A 15,828-nucleotide genomic window follows, 5' to 3' on the forward strand; every position below is an offset into this window, starting at 1 on the left:
TGAACACCTCAAGTGCATCTGGAGAAAACGTTGATTCTGGATATAAGAAAAGTGGTCTAAAATCCTACCTCACTAATGAAGATCCCTGTGTCTTCCTCTGTTCCATAACACAGCGTCAGACCGAGTTTGGCACCGCCAGTATCCCTCCTTAGCGTCACATCCTGGGGGGGGGGGACAATCAAACATCAGGAAAATATTTGCAATTTTCATGCTAACTTCAGAATTCTTTTATCCATGTGCAGTTGTGTTTCAGTATATCTTGAATTACTGAAAAGTGTGTTGAAATTCCACTGCAAACTGCTTACTGACTGGATCGACTTGAAACATTATACAAAGTGAAAGATCCTGCCAGAATCGAAACGTCAGGCCCCTAATTTCATCCTAATTTTCATTTCAGCTCACCAAGTGAAACAGGAAAAGTGGATTTTGGAATCCAGTAAATTGAGTTTAAAAAAAGTCTGCATCTCAATATGAAGCTTACATGTTTAAAATGGAAAGAAAAATGCGTTATTCATTCAAATGTGATATCAATGATACGTTGTGAAAACTTATAGATTATTTAAAAAATTGTTAGACAGCAGCATCATTTCTAAATATTGGCCACAACTTGGGCAGTTAGTGCAGCTTGTGTGTTCCCAATGACATGACCTGACCCGACCAGTCATAAAATGTCAGGCATGTGAACATTCATGTTTGACCCATGATCATCCTAATATTGACATTAGGAATACATTTTTCAAACATGAAAAATCCTAGAAAGCCTCAAGTGTTTAGAAAATCTTCACAAACGTGAAAGAAACCAAGACCTTGAATTATGACAAACGAAAAAAGTTAACCCATTCTCTGAAAATAATCCAGCATGGGTTTATATTCTCCAGCCCTATCTATCTATGCACATGTGCTTAGCGAAATCAATAAAATATCTGGTGCTATTCAAGGAGGCTGAGGCAAGAGTCCCGCTAATTGACATTGGTTGGGTCTCTGTTTAATTGACCACTCGCATTCCATTGAACTCCTCCATTGATCGGGCCCATTGTGGCATCCGCCAACGTCCAATAATGGCCAGCCACACAACAGACGCATTAGGAACCACCATTTTTTTCTCTCTCTCTTTCTCTCGGAGCGTGATTTGCTGATGTACATGTACGACCGCGGCTCCGCAAAGACATAACGTCCGCCGATTCCTGCACCGTGTTTGGTTTTCTTAACGGAAGATTCCTTTCTTGTCTTCCATTATTGCATTAAGGCACGCATTCAGTCGGAGTTCTAATGCAATTTCGTCGCCGTCTCCATTCTTCTGCGATGTGTACTTTGGGTAGTTGCCGTGGCGATTCCCACCGCAACGACATTCTCAAAAGCAACTACACGCTTGATTTTTTTGGTAGAAAGACTCTCTTTTGTGATTTTTTTTTTAACTGCAGTGCTGGCCAAATTAACATCCCAACAAACAAGAAGAAAAGAAAATTTCCTTCAATTGATGAAATCTGGCAAGACAAGATTCAAGAATCCTCAGACTTCTCCATCTGACAGCAACTAACGCTGGCAGGTCCCAAACCAAAGAATTTACGACTTCAGCCCCCCTGAGTGATCTCTCATCCAGCAAACCAAAAAGAGAATCCACAGGGACAGGCCATAAACCAGGCATCGCCATTTTAACAAATTACCTGTGATATTTCTGCTTTTAAGAAGTCAGGTCTCAGCAGTATCACATTGCCTGTTAGAGAAGGACCACCAATCCAAAAGGCCAATTTAGCTCAATTTTCTAGCAGACAGCTCTAGCAACTTTCCCTAGTGAAGTATCCCCATCTTTCTTTCATAATTTGCTGCTATCTCTGTTTTCTAAGGGGGGGAGGTTGTTTTCCGGAGCAATAATCAGGCATGCAACTGGGAATTTAGGAGAGAAAAAACGAGGAAATTCCAAAGCATGCACACAAGATTTTGTACAGTATTTTTCAATTTGTAATGGTACTCATGAGAAGTGAAAAACGAGGAAATCAGCGGATCCGGGGAAAAGTTGCATGCCTGAGTAATGAATCAAATTGCAATACTTTCAATTTATTTTTTAAGGGACATGTCATATTAAATCATCTACAATGCTGCTGTAAACAACTTCTCATCCAAACAAGAGCAAGATTGGCTGGGAAATTGAGGTGACGGGAAAGCTAATAAGAAAGAAACAAGATTCACCAGTAAATGGGAAAAAATGAAGTCTTTTCAACACGAGAGTGCGTGCGTGTAACTCGATAAAGACAAGGACTGAGGCAACTTGCCAGAATATTGTTCGTTTTTGCATCTAACAATTACAATGTCTTGAAATTATGAAAATGACATTTCCCATTAGAGTTGGGGTCGTTGCGTTGTTTTAATAGTCATCAATTGTGCATTAAATCCAGGCTGAAGTATGTAGAATTAGAAACAATTTGGGTACGGGAGGCATATGGAGCTCCAGAAAAATATATAGATATCCCTCAAATGACGTAACTACCAACATATTGTCACATGTGTCGGCATTTTGGGAGTCATGTTGGGTTTTCATGACGCGCATCGGCTGTGACGAGCATCGGCTATTGCAAAGAAATTGAGAGCAACACCCGCGCGTGTTTAGAGCTTTTTGTACTCTGCACGCACATGTACCTGATGGCATTGAATACGCAGTTTGCAATTTTCTTTTGAAGATGGCTGTCTAGGAGTCTATATCACCATTTTGCATTTATTTTGTTTGAGGGGGACACACTATTTGCAATGTGCATCTCATACAAAATGTTGACGTATGCAGCTTGGGCAAAAGTTGCATATTATATCACAATTTAACATTTGTTTGTTATTGAAACATTATCTTCAACGTGCATCTCGTATCAAAATGTTGAGATGTCGATATGTGGGTCTGGCGAAATCACCACACAAAAAATGATGATGCAATCAGCAAAAATTTTTCCGAGCAGCATTCGATTCCATAGGCGCATCGTCTGTAATTTCCCTAATGCTGGAGATGTATCCACGCTAATTTCAGAAATGCAAGATGCAAAACCTGCGCCCTCCTAACCTCGTATTCCAGTTCATATGCTTTGTCCATCCCGTCCTCGTCTATGATGGGAATGTCCACATTGTCCATGGCATCCAAGTCATTCATCAGGTCGTCATCGATGACAGTCATCTGCTCCTGGGGTGAAATCTCACACAGCCTGCAGGAAGAGAACGGGGGGAGCAGGGAAAAGAATGCGATCAGTACCTGAAAAAAGCAGGCGGAAAGCTGCAAAACCCATTTAGCTAATACACATTGCCCAACTGATGGGATTCTTATGCCAAAAGCTAGTTCACTGCATTTTCATCTTCCTTCTGACTTCCTCTTAACAGAAACAGGCATTGGAATGTGTCAATCAGTCACTGGAGGAAAGAAATAAAATGCCTCATTTCTCACCGTGAGACAGTGGAGACAGTTGCTTTGAGCTGCCCACTCTGATGCTGTGAGAAGTTTAGAGCCAGCAATAAAATGTTAATGACGAAACAGAATGCATCTTCTTTTTTTAAACTGAAACTTGGCACAATGACCTAATAACCTCTTCAAAGGTCCCAAATCCTCTCATTAACAAAAGGGCACAGTTCAACCTTACATTTATACATTTATGTTTAACAGGCCCGATGTACTCTTTGACATCATTCTGTGCATTTGTAAGCACAGAAAGTTTGTGCTATTAAAAAGCAAAAAATCTTTTATTACTGTTTGAACATATGGTAGCACAGCAACATTCTTCGCAACCTGTAAAAAAACCCTTTCAGTGACCACAGAATTTTCTAGTACTAAGCCAGTTCGGCGTTTCAACTGCGCATGGCGCACAATGATATGGGTCACTCGGCATAATTTGCCTGCCATTTTTAAAATATTTTGGTCCGACTTTCCTTGGAATCGTGCGACAACTCTAAAAACTCAGTCAAGAGTAGAATAGCAATTCTTTTACTTCAAACACACATCTGTGAGTGTCTTGTATCAACCTTGATAAGTTGTGCAATGACAGGCTCCATAACAATCACAAATTGCTGGTTAAATAGGTCATTTTCAGTTGCTATGCCACAACTTACGCCACCTAAAATGATTGTGTAAGTTATGCCATAATTTGTTGTGCAAGTCGTGGACTTACACACTATGAAACTTTCGTGAAATTGTCATTTCATAAAAAGGTTGCGCAGCATGAAATGTTGCGCAAGTTTTTGCTATTTAAATCAAATATCTTCTTTGCTCTGTGAAATTTCTGTGCCAAGCAGTTCCATGAAATTCTCTGCAAGATCTTACCCGTCCATGACCAGGTCTCCATTCTTGGAGTCCAGCGGGCTGGGGCACCGCTGCAGCACCTTCCACAGCAGATCCTCGCTCTGCAGCTCCGTCTGCGTGCCCACGTTGCACAGCGCCGCGCCTTCCTTGTCGCCCGGTGCTTTGCTGCGCGGTGCCCGGCGCAGGACTTGAACGATGATGGGCTCCGTGGCGTTCTTGAAGGCCTCCACGGCTTCTTCGTGGGTGGCCTTGGAAAGGTCCACGCCGTTTACCTGAAAAGACAGCAGAGAAATTCACAATAGGTCAGCCATATTGTTGACACAATTTTAAAAAGTCTGAAACTTTGAAAGTTGCTGACAGAGTAATTAACCTGCTTGATACGGTTCAAGTCTAAAACATGCATGTCTTTCTGTGGACTTTATTTGTTTGTTTAACAAGACAAATGAACCAATAAGTGTCTTAGAAAATACAGGTATGCAGCACTGCTCTTCATCTCGAAAAATGAATGTTACTGATGCTGGATGGTCCTGGAACTGCAGGCAAGGTGCAGGGTAATTGCAGCTTTCTCTCCATCAGAACCAACTTCAGACAACCCAAAGCAGCCGTCAATTTATCAATTTTTTATTTTAATTCTGTTCACAACTGAGACCTCATGTGCACACAGAGCGCACATTTTATCCCCATAAATCAGAAAATTTAAAGGGGAAATATAAAAACACCACAAATAAACAAAATAAGTAAAACAAATTCTACTTCGCACTTAAAACGGCACATCACTAGGGTCCTCTGATCACATTTCAACCATCGCAAAATATTCAGCCGAATATGCAAATTTCAAAATAATGGAGGCATCTTCACTTCCAAGGCTGTCAGCGGCAATTTCCATCAAATTTCCTTTTCTACTCCAGCAGTTGAACTACCAATAAACCCAAAAGGCCACGGACTCCTACGCCAGCACAAACACGCATTTTCACATCCTGGCAACAGGCCGAGAGTCCCCAGTTGAAAGCTGATTTTTAACAGGCAATTTTTCCCACTCCCTAAAACTCCTGGCAACCGGGAGGACTCTCAGCACTGACAGAGTCCTGAGGTATGTGTTAATGGGGGCAAGTGGAAGGTCATAGGAAACAAGTGCAGACACTTGTGGAGACAAACCAACTGTCATCGCCATTTGTATACAATTTCTTTTTCAGAGTGATGAATGGCACGTAAAGGCTTAGGTGAGACTTCTAATAGAGGGCTATGGGAATACATCAAATATTTGAATATTCGATCAGCAATCAAATTATCCGAATGGCATTTTTTTTCGATTCAAATATTCAAAAAATTTGGGCTGTTTTAAGGATATTTGTATGAAAAACGTCCACAGTTTTATTTTGATGGTTTAAGTTACATGGTTTTATTGTATGTCAAATGCCACACTTTTTTTAAAACTTGAAAGTCATTTTCGTGCGTGATTTGCGAGTTTCCTCGAGGAATATTACCTCATTTTTTTGGTTTAGAACTCTGTCAAATATCAGCCACTCTGCTACCTGTTCTTCACAATATTTTGATACGCTCTTTAGACAAGCTCAGGCACATGCAGATCCCGATAAGCAGCCAGTTTGGGATGGCGCATGTTTTAATAACTTGACCGGTGCATTTTGAAATTGAATATTTGAATATACAATTAAGTCCAAGTTGGTATAATGGAATACCGAATGATCAAACAAATTTCCAGCCCCACACTGGATGCCATCTTGTTCCATGTACTCGCTGGTAAACGTACATGAAGATACAAACAATGACTAGTCTGTGTGAAACTAGTGTCCTTCATATGCTTTTCGTTAAACACCCCCCTCTATGTTTATGCATGGAGTCCATTGGCAGAGAAATGAAAAAATGCTTGAAGAGCTCATTTTCACAGTATATACTCCTCTGACTATGCACTTCCTAAATATTTCTTTTTATTCCTAAGGAGACTGACAGCCATATAAGTTTACAAGATATTAATTTCCACCTTGGTCCACATTAACAACGAGGTTATTAGACATGACGTGGAAAACACATCCATGTGTGGCTAGGTATCGGTTGATTTTATGGCGCCGCTCTAATTCAGTTAACATATCAAAATATTTGAGTGAAATTTCTTCCACTTTAATTGTGGCGAGAACAGTAAAGGATAATTTTAAAAAGTCCAGTCCGACTCTACCTTGATTTAAGATCAATTAAGAGTGTGTAACGTCCATGAAACTGACTTTGAGATTGCTGTTTTGGGGTAAAAATAAATCCTTATTTCACTGACCCACTTGGATCTGAAGTTCAACCTTGCCCAGGAGTGATGCAGCAAAAGACAATTGTATCTCCCCTTTCCAATTGAATAAGCAATTTCAAACAATGTCCTGCAACAGCATGTTAAGCGGGCGTCTGGCAACAACTATTCACACATTGAAACAGTTTTTTTGAGAAAGCGTGATTTTGTCTCACTCCTCAGGGCTTGGCCATTTTTCCTCCCTCGAGGGTCATATAAATATCATCACGAGCAATTTGGGTCAGTGGACGTATTAAGCTTCCTTTGGTGTACTGTGTGCGGGAACACACACACCTTGCCTTGGCTTTAAGCTGGCCGGCACCTCAATGTCCCAACGTCATTCCCAGAGAATGGAAATATTGTTGGTGGGGATAAGCAGGGGATTTTTCGGCGGGGGCCTTTATACTGGGATTTGCGTCGTCAAAAGCTCCTTGGAGCTATTTGTCTACAATGGATCAACCTTCAAAGGCGGCCAAATCTCTCCCTCTCTCTCCGAAATTTCTGCCCGTGTGTTTGATCAGACACTGTGCGCCTGGGGAATATTTGATGGGTGATAAAAATTAATAGCTGGTGGAGTTTTGCAGGTTGCAACAGTTGTGAATTAAAATGCATCCAATGTATAAGAATTTCTTGTAAAAAAAAATGCCACAAGTTCAACTTCAAGGGAAAGAATCATATTTAGGATAAAGCCAAACGTTTCAGATGGAATGAATTTGACCGGCGATAAATATTAATAGCTGTGGAAATCTGCAGGTTGCAACACTTGTGTATGAATGCATCCTGACCAATGTATATAAATATCCTCCCAAAACTGCCACAAATCAAAATGAAATGAATATTCTTTACGGACAAAAAAAAAATAATAAAATGGAGAAGGAATGAAATTTGATGGTCGGCAAAAATTAAAAGCTGTAGAAATTCACAGGTTGGAAAAGTTGCGGGTAATGCATACCGACCAATTACTAATTAGGTACATGGAAATCATCCAAAATTGCCACAAAGAGAAACAAATCATTTTACGGATATGTAACAAACATTTTGAAAAGAAAAAATAAATGTTCCTTTTCACTTCAGCACTGTAAATTTATAATTTAGATACAAAATAGATTCTGATTTTGGGATGTCCTTTTCAAAATTTATGTTTTCATTCATACACCAAAGCAAGAGTTCCAGCATTATTAAAACAGCAACAGCAAAAACAGCAGTAGTATCATCATTTTCAGCATAAGCAGCCAGCATCCCCAAACACGTTTGACCAAGTTGTAACTCAATGCATACCCTCTCTGACCTCAACTCTTAAAAGGCACCACTTGACTCTCTTATGAATAAAAACCTCACACCGTCTCTGATAAATAATCTTTTTTTTTTTTTAATTTCATTGAACCCTTATTTTTACTTCTTCTTTTGTATTTCTGCGGCTCCAACACAGAGTGCACTGGTCGGGAAGTTATTACCATTTCATACAGGAAAATCTGGCTATTGATTGACTGCCCTGGGGGTTGTAATATGAACCGAGAGAAAAAAAAGATGCCTGCTCCATTCAGTGAGTTAGGTTTCTACACAGTACACGTGCATCTCCACATATACTGGTACATGTAGATGTACTGTCTCTAGCTTAGTGCGTACATGTAGTGTGTTGATGCGATTTTCTCTCAACATAAGAAAAATAAACGCAAGGACAGTAATTTTTCAATATAAGGTACATGTAAGGAATAACTGTGCCAGATACATGTACTACATCTGTATCTCTTTTTAAAATTAATTGAAACCTTATTTTACTATTTCTTTTTTTTATGGTTATTTTTATATTTCAATTATGTTGAACGGTTGACAGTTAAGAGGATTTTGACAAAAAGCAGCTCTTTTCCTTTGATAATGAGAGTTACACATGGTCAAGTAATTCACAAGATGGAATTTGCGTCGGGCCGACGGTCGGGGTGATGTAAACTCAATATTGGGTTTGTAAAACCCAATAGGCCTACTGAATGCTCAATAAGTTAAATGATTGAAATCCAGGCCAAAGGTGATGTTTCTTACTGAGCATGCAGCGGACTTTGATGGCTGCGATGATCGACAAGATACTCTCCACGGCACACCTTTAATAAAGCAGGCGGCCTACTGACTGATTGCATTCTGCAATCTAAACGAACTGTTTTGATTGTTTTGGGCCATCTGTGGCAACGCATATCAATTGCCCATTCCTCGCAATTTCGCCGAGCAAATATAATAAGCATTACTGAGATGTGCGCTTCTGCCCTCCCCCCCCCCCCCCCCTCCCCAACCCCTCGTCTTGAAGATGAGGAAGCGAAGCAGCCAGCGTACATCACGATTGGCAAATTAACAGTGTAATCGTTCGGGCTACAATTTACGACACGCACGCCGTTTCGAGCCAGCGCCAGCCTGGCATCTATGACCATCAATAGTTCTTTTACAAGCGATGATGCATCAACAGCATACAAGAATGGATGGTGTCGGTCCGGTGTAATAATAACGATAATATACCACGGGCCCTGATGCATGTGATGAGAAGCAAACCATCCGGTCTGCCCTTCAGTAGTCCGAGATGGCGCTGTGTTTACTGCCGGCAAAGAGAGACAGACGCTCCTCGATTGGTTGTCAAAGCGTGGACTGGACATATACGAGTGCATCTATTGACTGGGCGATATTGTCAAATATGGCCTGATTACTAGGGCCACTCTACCAGCCATCAACCTGTCTTTGACAGTAACACATCACTTGACAGAAGGCATGGCAGATACTCAACTCCATCCAACCAGAAAGTCAGTGGCAAAGGTTTGGGTTTTAGGTGGGAATTACGCCCAAAACCCCCAAAAAATTCACCTTGTGCTTCAGTCTCATAAAAACCACAGCCAAAATCTTCTACATTCGGTGCAAAGTTGTCCTTTTAGTCAAAATCAATCAAATGACTGTTTTCATCAGTTAAGAGCTCCCAGCCTACATGAAACAGGATTGACTGGCTGCGACTGTTCATGTAACTTGATACAGCTATGCTGTGCTTGTAGGTGATTGATAAGCCAGCTGTGCATACCACTTGCCTGTTTTTGTCTGTTGACTGAATTTGAGTAAAGTCATAGTGCTTGCTGGAAATATGATCTGACTGTTGGTGACTAGCCTGTGTCAAAGGCATGGCAGGGGAAGAGGATTGATTTTTGGACTGTCTGTGACTGTTCAGATAGCAGGACGGTTAAGTACTGTATATAAGCAAATGAGGTACATGTATACAGTACGTGTATACAATAATTTCACTACAGCAATTAAAAATGGTTAACCCTTCCCTGTACTGCCCCAAAATGCCCTGTCTGTTACTCCTCATACCGCCCCAAACTGGCCAACACTCTATGGTTTGATGAATTTAAGTACATGTAAGTACATTTTATACTACAATGTAAAATACACATGTTAATGGATTTATAATGCTTGCAAAGATCAAGGGCAACAATTTCATGGCACATCAGACATGTATACACAGTGTTTGTCTTTGCGATGTTGAACAAACCCCTACAAATTTTGCCATGGATTTATGACTAACGATTTATGATCTCCAATTTTCCATGAACAAATAAATAGATGTTTGTGTAGTAATGATGAATTTTCTCTCATTTTAAGAGAAAACATGTTCATGTATACATACGTGTTAGTCAAAAGTTAGAAATCATGACTCACAATTCTAGTTGATTATTGTACAAAAAGTAAACGTCATGTTATATCTACTTTGTCTTTTTAAATTTCACATAAATCTGAGCACGCCGAGTGTATACATCCGCGTGACATCGTGTGAGATCATGTCTTCATTGCAATCCATCCAATTTCACAAAGTTTTCCCGCAGGGCAAAAGACTAATTAATTTTTGGGCCATTTATAAACTGGGTAATTCATTGTCAATACAGCTCAATACATCTGTCTGGGTAGTGAATGCAGACGCTTCAATCATGCATATCCGTCATCAACAGACGGTTGTTTTGGTTAATTCTATTAAAATTGAAAAAAAAATTGCAGTCAGGTCACATGCAGCTATTAAAGCGAGTAACGGATCGATTTAAAAGGTAAATACACTTTGTATGGAAGAGAGCAAGTACATGTATATGTAATTTGCACAGTAAAGTAAACATCTGTTCTGTAGTTGTTGGGACCACAAACCTATTAATGAGCAATACCTTATTGTGAAGACCAAAGATGCTGTGGAGACAGTAAAAGTTCCAAATTGGTCCTAATAATTCCTTAACAATAAAGAACTACCCCACAATGCAGCCACTGCTAATGCAAACTGTATGTCTCAATTTAGTATCCCTCCTACTAATAGAACAGTCAGTCAAAAATTCCATCCACTTCCCCTGCCATGCCTTTTACAAAGGCTAGTCACCAACAGCCAGATCATATTTTAAGCAAGCACTCCGACTAGTCAAATTCAGTCAACAGACAAAAGCAGGCAACTGGTAGTCACAGCTGGCTTATCAATCACCTGCAGTCAAAGCATAGCTATGTCAAGTTACATAAACAGTCACAGCCAGTCAATCATGCTTTATGTAGGCTGGAAGCTCTTAACTGTGGGAAAACAGTCACTGAAAGGACAACTTGGCACAGAATGTACGTTTCCACAGAAGGATAAAACATTCCGATTTTAAGCCGAAATGCCGAATGTTCCCCCATAAGTCTTCTAAATCTGTAACCATGTGTATTCTTACTAAATCTGTAACCATGTGTATTCTTACTCAACGTACTAGTGACAAAAGGCAACAGTTTGAATAAGTGTCCATAAACCTGTCACATAAAAACCTGATTGTAAAGTGGCTGGCAATTTTCCAGTCAATGCCAATTGTTCAGAGACCATTTGAAATGTGTGGTTAGACGCAGAAAAGTACAACTGAATACGAAACTCAACCTCAAATTACCTGGCCCATTAACACATTCCAGAAATTTATGATATAATTCCGTCACCTTTATTCCCCACAGTTCAACCATTTTTGCGGCCCCAGGCCATCTCAAATTGTTCCTGACATCTTCAATACACTGGCATTTTTTCAAGTATGATTCACACAGGCTCCAAGTTGTGTACCTTACGAAAAAAAACCTTCTCTTTTGTTCAAAGCATTTCGGCCGCCCGACAAAGGACTCCCGAAAAGTAACGTTAAACAACAACAGCGGCCCTTTGTGCCTTTTTTTGTTGTCGGTTGGTCCTGAACAAACTCTCCTGAAAAAGCCATCCGACAAAAAGCAAAGAAAACACATGTTGATTTTCTTGCAGTGCGGCAGCGTTTTTTCCAGAAGCGCCTCTTTGATCTCTCCCCGCTCCATCTTTGTCACAAGGTAAAATCAACGTCAACAAGGGCTTTTCTTCTCTTGGTGCTTGGTCTGCTGGAAATCCAAACACTCCTTACATTGACCTTGCGCTAGCGCTAAAAGGTGTCAGTCTGTTTGACATAGTAATCCACCGGAACATGTGGTCAGAGAATGGGTTATGGAACCACAACAAGAACTCCGGTACATAGGGGGCAGAACATAATGTACATTAAAGAAAAGCGTGTGGTTTCTGTCAATCTTGGATGGGGTTTTGTAGTGATTAAGACATGAGGAATGAAACCTTGTATATACAAAGTTTTGCTAACTTTGAAGATGTTTTCTTTTAAAGGCAAAGGATATTTTTTTTATAAATTGGAAAACTGATCAGCAAAAAAATTAACTTTACTGCTGTGCAACTTGTGAGTGTGTTTTTCATTTAAATTCACATGCTACAAATGTAACTTTTTCTAACTTTGAAAACTTTTTTTTTAATGAAAGGATGTTTTGCATAAAGGGCAAGAAATTATTAACCCCAAAAAACTTCACCTTAGGAGGACTTGTGGCTGTGATATTCATTTGAATTCACATGCTAAAGCCATTCAAGCATTTCGCGGAACCCTTTGGGTCTCATTAAGCCCTTCAATGAAGAGTTATTATTTACATCGTCATGTACAGGTTGTTCTCTATTAAGAAATTGTGGGCAACTGGACTTGTGTCAAATGGGTTGGACAATCCTTGTGATTTTCACTTCATTCACATGTGCGACATTCCCTAGGTACGGCTGTCCGGACAATAAACCAATCCTGATTGATACTCCCGGTAGGCAATCTCAGTCCATGTTCAAATTATTTGACTACATGCATGGCTTACAAATACACATTAGCCTATGAAAGTGGAAGAAGCCACTTCCTAAAAGACGTGTGTTATTTCCAGTCCTAGCCAAGCAATTTAGACGAGGCAACTGTCTTGTTGGACATCAATAAAGTCAGGCATGCAACTGGGAATTTTGAGGGAAAAAACAAGGAAACGCCAAACTACACAGGACTTTGTACAGTGTTTTTCAATTTGTAATGGCATTCATGAGAAGGAAAATAAACGAGGAAATCAGTGGATCCGAGGAAAATTGTATGCCTGTGAAGTACAGAAGTAGAACTGTCTTATGACCTAGTTCCCAGATGTGAATTGTGAGAGAGTCGTTTCATCTCTGTTCAAGCGAACCAGTGTAACTGCTCTGGACACTTGTTACTTCAAAACAGATAGTTAGAAGGCATAAAATGAAACAAAGAAGGGGCTGGAGGGGGGCATGGGTTGAGATCTCATGACTCAAGCAGGCACTGAGGCATGAATGACTCATGGACAAATGGCAACCTGGGCTAAGTACCTCTAGATTGATGATAGCCAAGATGATAATGAAACAGATGCTAATAGTGCTAATGAAAAGCCACTATATATATATCCATATCAATGACCAATACTCCGTGCTAAAAGTACAACCCCCATCATCATTCTTGTTCAACAATATAACCATTAGCCCAAATTAAATGATGCTGGCAGATTGTGTGGCTTTTGTTACTAACTGATGGTGTGTGACTCTGGCCGGGCGCAACAGATGACCAGGATAAGTTAGTCATCAGTCCTATTTCCAGAAAAACAAAAGGCCCTACAGGCAAACGACTAGGATCATATAGCAAGGCATATACCCGGGAGACTGCTCAGTGATAATGATGAATAACAGCATTTTATACTGGCGCTGATGCAATTCACTTTGGTTGAACCCTTTTTCATTGTGTATACTTTATTATTAGGTGTCCATCAATATCTGTTGATAATTCTCAGATTGTTGGGGGGTCCTTTAGGGAAGGGGGGGGTTATGAATCACCAAAATGGCTCCCTTCCATGCCACTGATGGATACACAGGCTCGCCTCCTGAAGGTTATTGAAATATCAATTTTCAAAATTTCAAACTATTGATGAAGAGACTTTGAAAACCCTGACCACACTGGAACTGCAACACAGAAAGTGAGAGAGCTACATCATTGTAATGACAGAAATTCAGAATAGCTGGCGAAAAAAAACCCCTCCAAGTTCAACTCCAAAGACTGGCAAGCAGGTACAAGGCCAGAACATCACGTCACACTGAGAGCCCACTGATGGCCCCTGACAACTTGATCCACCCCAATAAACCCCTCAAGCTCCCTGTGCCTAATGTGTTAATCACAGCGGTCTTTTTTATCAGACCCTGGCCAGACTCAATCTATCATCATCATCACCCTGGTGCGTCCTTTGTCAAAGCCATTCTGGCAACCTCCACATCACTTCCTCCCCCAGACTATCACCTTGGATGGACCTCATGCAGGGAGGCACAATGCGGCTATCACAGGTCGGGCAACCCTGATGATCCACAGATCCTTTTACTTAATCAATTTGGAGGAAGCCTTTTTAACGAATTCCATGAACTCTTATCGAAAGGTCAAGTAAACTCTCTGAGCACTGTCGTTTTTTTGAGAGCAATAAGAACTACCTGGCATTGTTTTATGGCCATTTTGTATATCACCACCAATTATACAACCTCCTGTCTGACATGTTATCACCCTTTTCCTAAAACTTAGATCAGGATTCTGAAAGTGCCTATAAAAATGAGCTGCCCAATCATTGGTGTATTATGGATAGAACAGAATTAGTTCAGATTTGGTGTGTGGGTAATGTACACTTATAGTTTTTTGTAAGGTATGAAAGGTAAAAGCAATCCCCATCCAGTCAAACTCCAACACCAGGGTTTGTTGGAATCTGTTGGAGTCACTGGTAAACTGATTATGCTTTACATGGGTACTACCATAATCAGAGTCCAAAAATTGGTGTGTTGAGTTAACCATTATGGTGTTGGAATTGGCAGGAGTGAGGAAGGTTCCTAGTAAATCACTCTAGCCTGTCTATATACAGTAGGGGGTTAAAGTTACACTTTTTTTTATTATTATTATTAATAATTTCTGGTTATGAAACCAAGGATTCCTCAAAACTGCCCTAGGCACTGTAGCTCGCAAGCCTGAAGAAACCGGTGGAGAGAAGACAATGAGAAGAAATAACAGTTTTAAAGGTAGGAGGAAAATCATGCAGGCAGGGACTGAAAACCCAAGTCACAGCGGTGGAAGGCAAGGAAAATACCGCTACGCCAACCTGACTCCCCATGCTAACCAACTACATACATGTACGTAGCAACATGTATACCTCAAATATTGACGAACTGTTCAAATCAAGTTGAAAGAAATAAAAGCATGCAATAACATCCACTCAATGTTCCAATCCTTTTTAACAGTCCTAACAGTTATCCTAGAAACCATATCGGTAATTTGGAGAGCCAGTATCACATTAATTAACAATCCATGTCAGTAAACAGGTCTGGCGAGAAGCGATATTGTTAGGATTAACAGCCCTGTTTGTCCAGGTAACACCACTAATTAATATTCGTGTGGTATTGTTTGTGTGAGGTAAATGCGTACCACCCCCGGTAATAATTTGAATTGACTTAACACTCGTTGCATGTAATATCTCATAGGATGTGAATATCGGATCTGTTTGTCCTCCTTTGGTGTCTTAAAAGCTGTTTTAATTAAATATAAAACAAGTGGGTGTACGTGCCCGTGTGTACCACTCTGGCAAAACTGTAATGGCAATGGCTGAATATTGACAACGTTGCTGACAGATCAAGAACACTTTTACTTGAAAGAGGAGTAAAATGCACGGGCGTCGATGTCAAGATCCGAATCAAATCTCATGTGTTGAAGGTGAAATTTCTCACAGATTTATTAAAGAAACAGAAATCAAAATCTGTGCGGGCTTTCTATGCTTGCAGAGATTTGACGGCCGAACAGCTTACGGAACATCCAATATGTATGAGACCTTACACACCGCTTAAGTCCTCACGGTGACAGAGACTGCGCCGTAAAGTGTTGGGTTGCACTTAGCAGGTCAGCCC

The 15,828-nt window shown here is 40.4% G+C and overlaps 1 protein-coding gene across 1 annotated transcript in view; it reads right to left on the reverse strand.

The window, feature by feature from the left end:
• The window catches only part of LOC119726491 (E3 ubiquitin-protein ligase PDZRN3-like), a 62,357-nt gene that overhangs the window by 32,399 nt on the left and 14,130 nt on the right, over positions 1-15,828 (reverse strand). Inside the window, exons 2-4 of the mRNA XM_038198203.1 lie at positions 4,289-4,539; positions 3,044-3,182; positions 69-161 (exon numbers count right to left, since the gene is read on the reverse strand). Coding sequence (XP_038054131.1) covers positions 69-161; positions 3,044-3,182; positions 4,289-4,539 — 483 coding nt within the window. The remainder of the gene's footprint in view (positions 1-68; positions 162-3,043; positions 3,183-4,288; positions 4,540-15,828) is intronic.

This window comes from Patiria miniata, unplaced genomic scaffold, assembly GCF_015706575.1.
Source record: "Patiria miniata isolate m_02_andy unplaced genomic scaffold, ASM1570657v1 HiC_scaffold_2, whole genome shotgun sequence".
NCBI lineage: Eukaryota > Metazoa > Echinodermata > Asteroidea > Valvatida > Asterinidae > Patiria > Patiria miniata.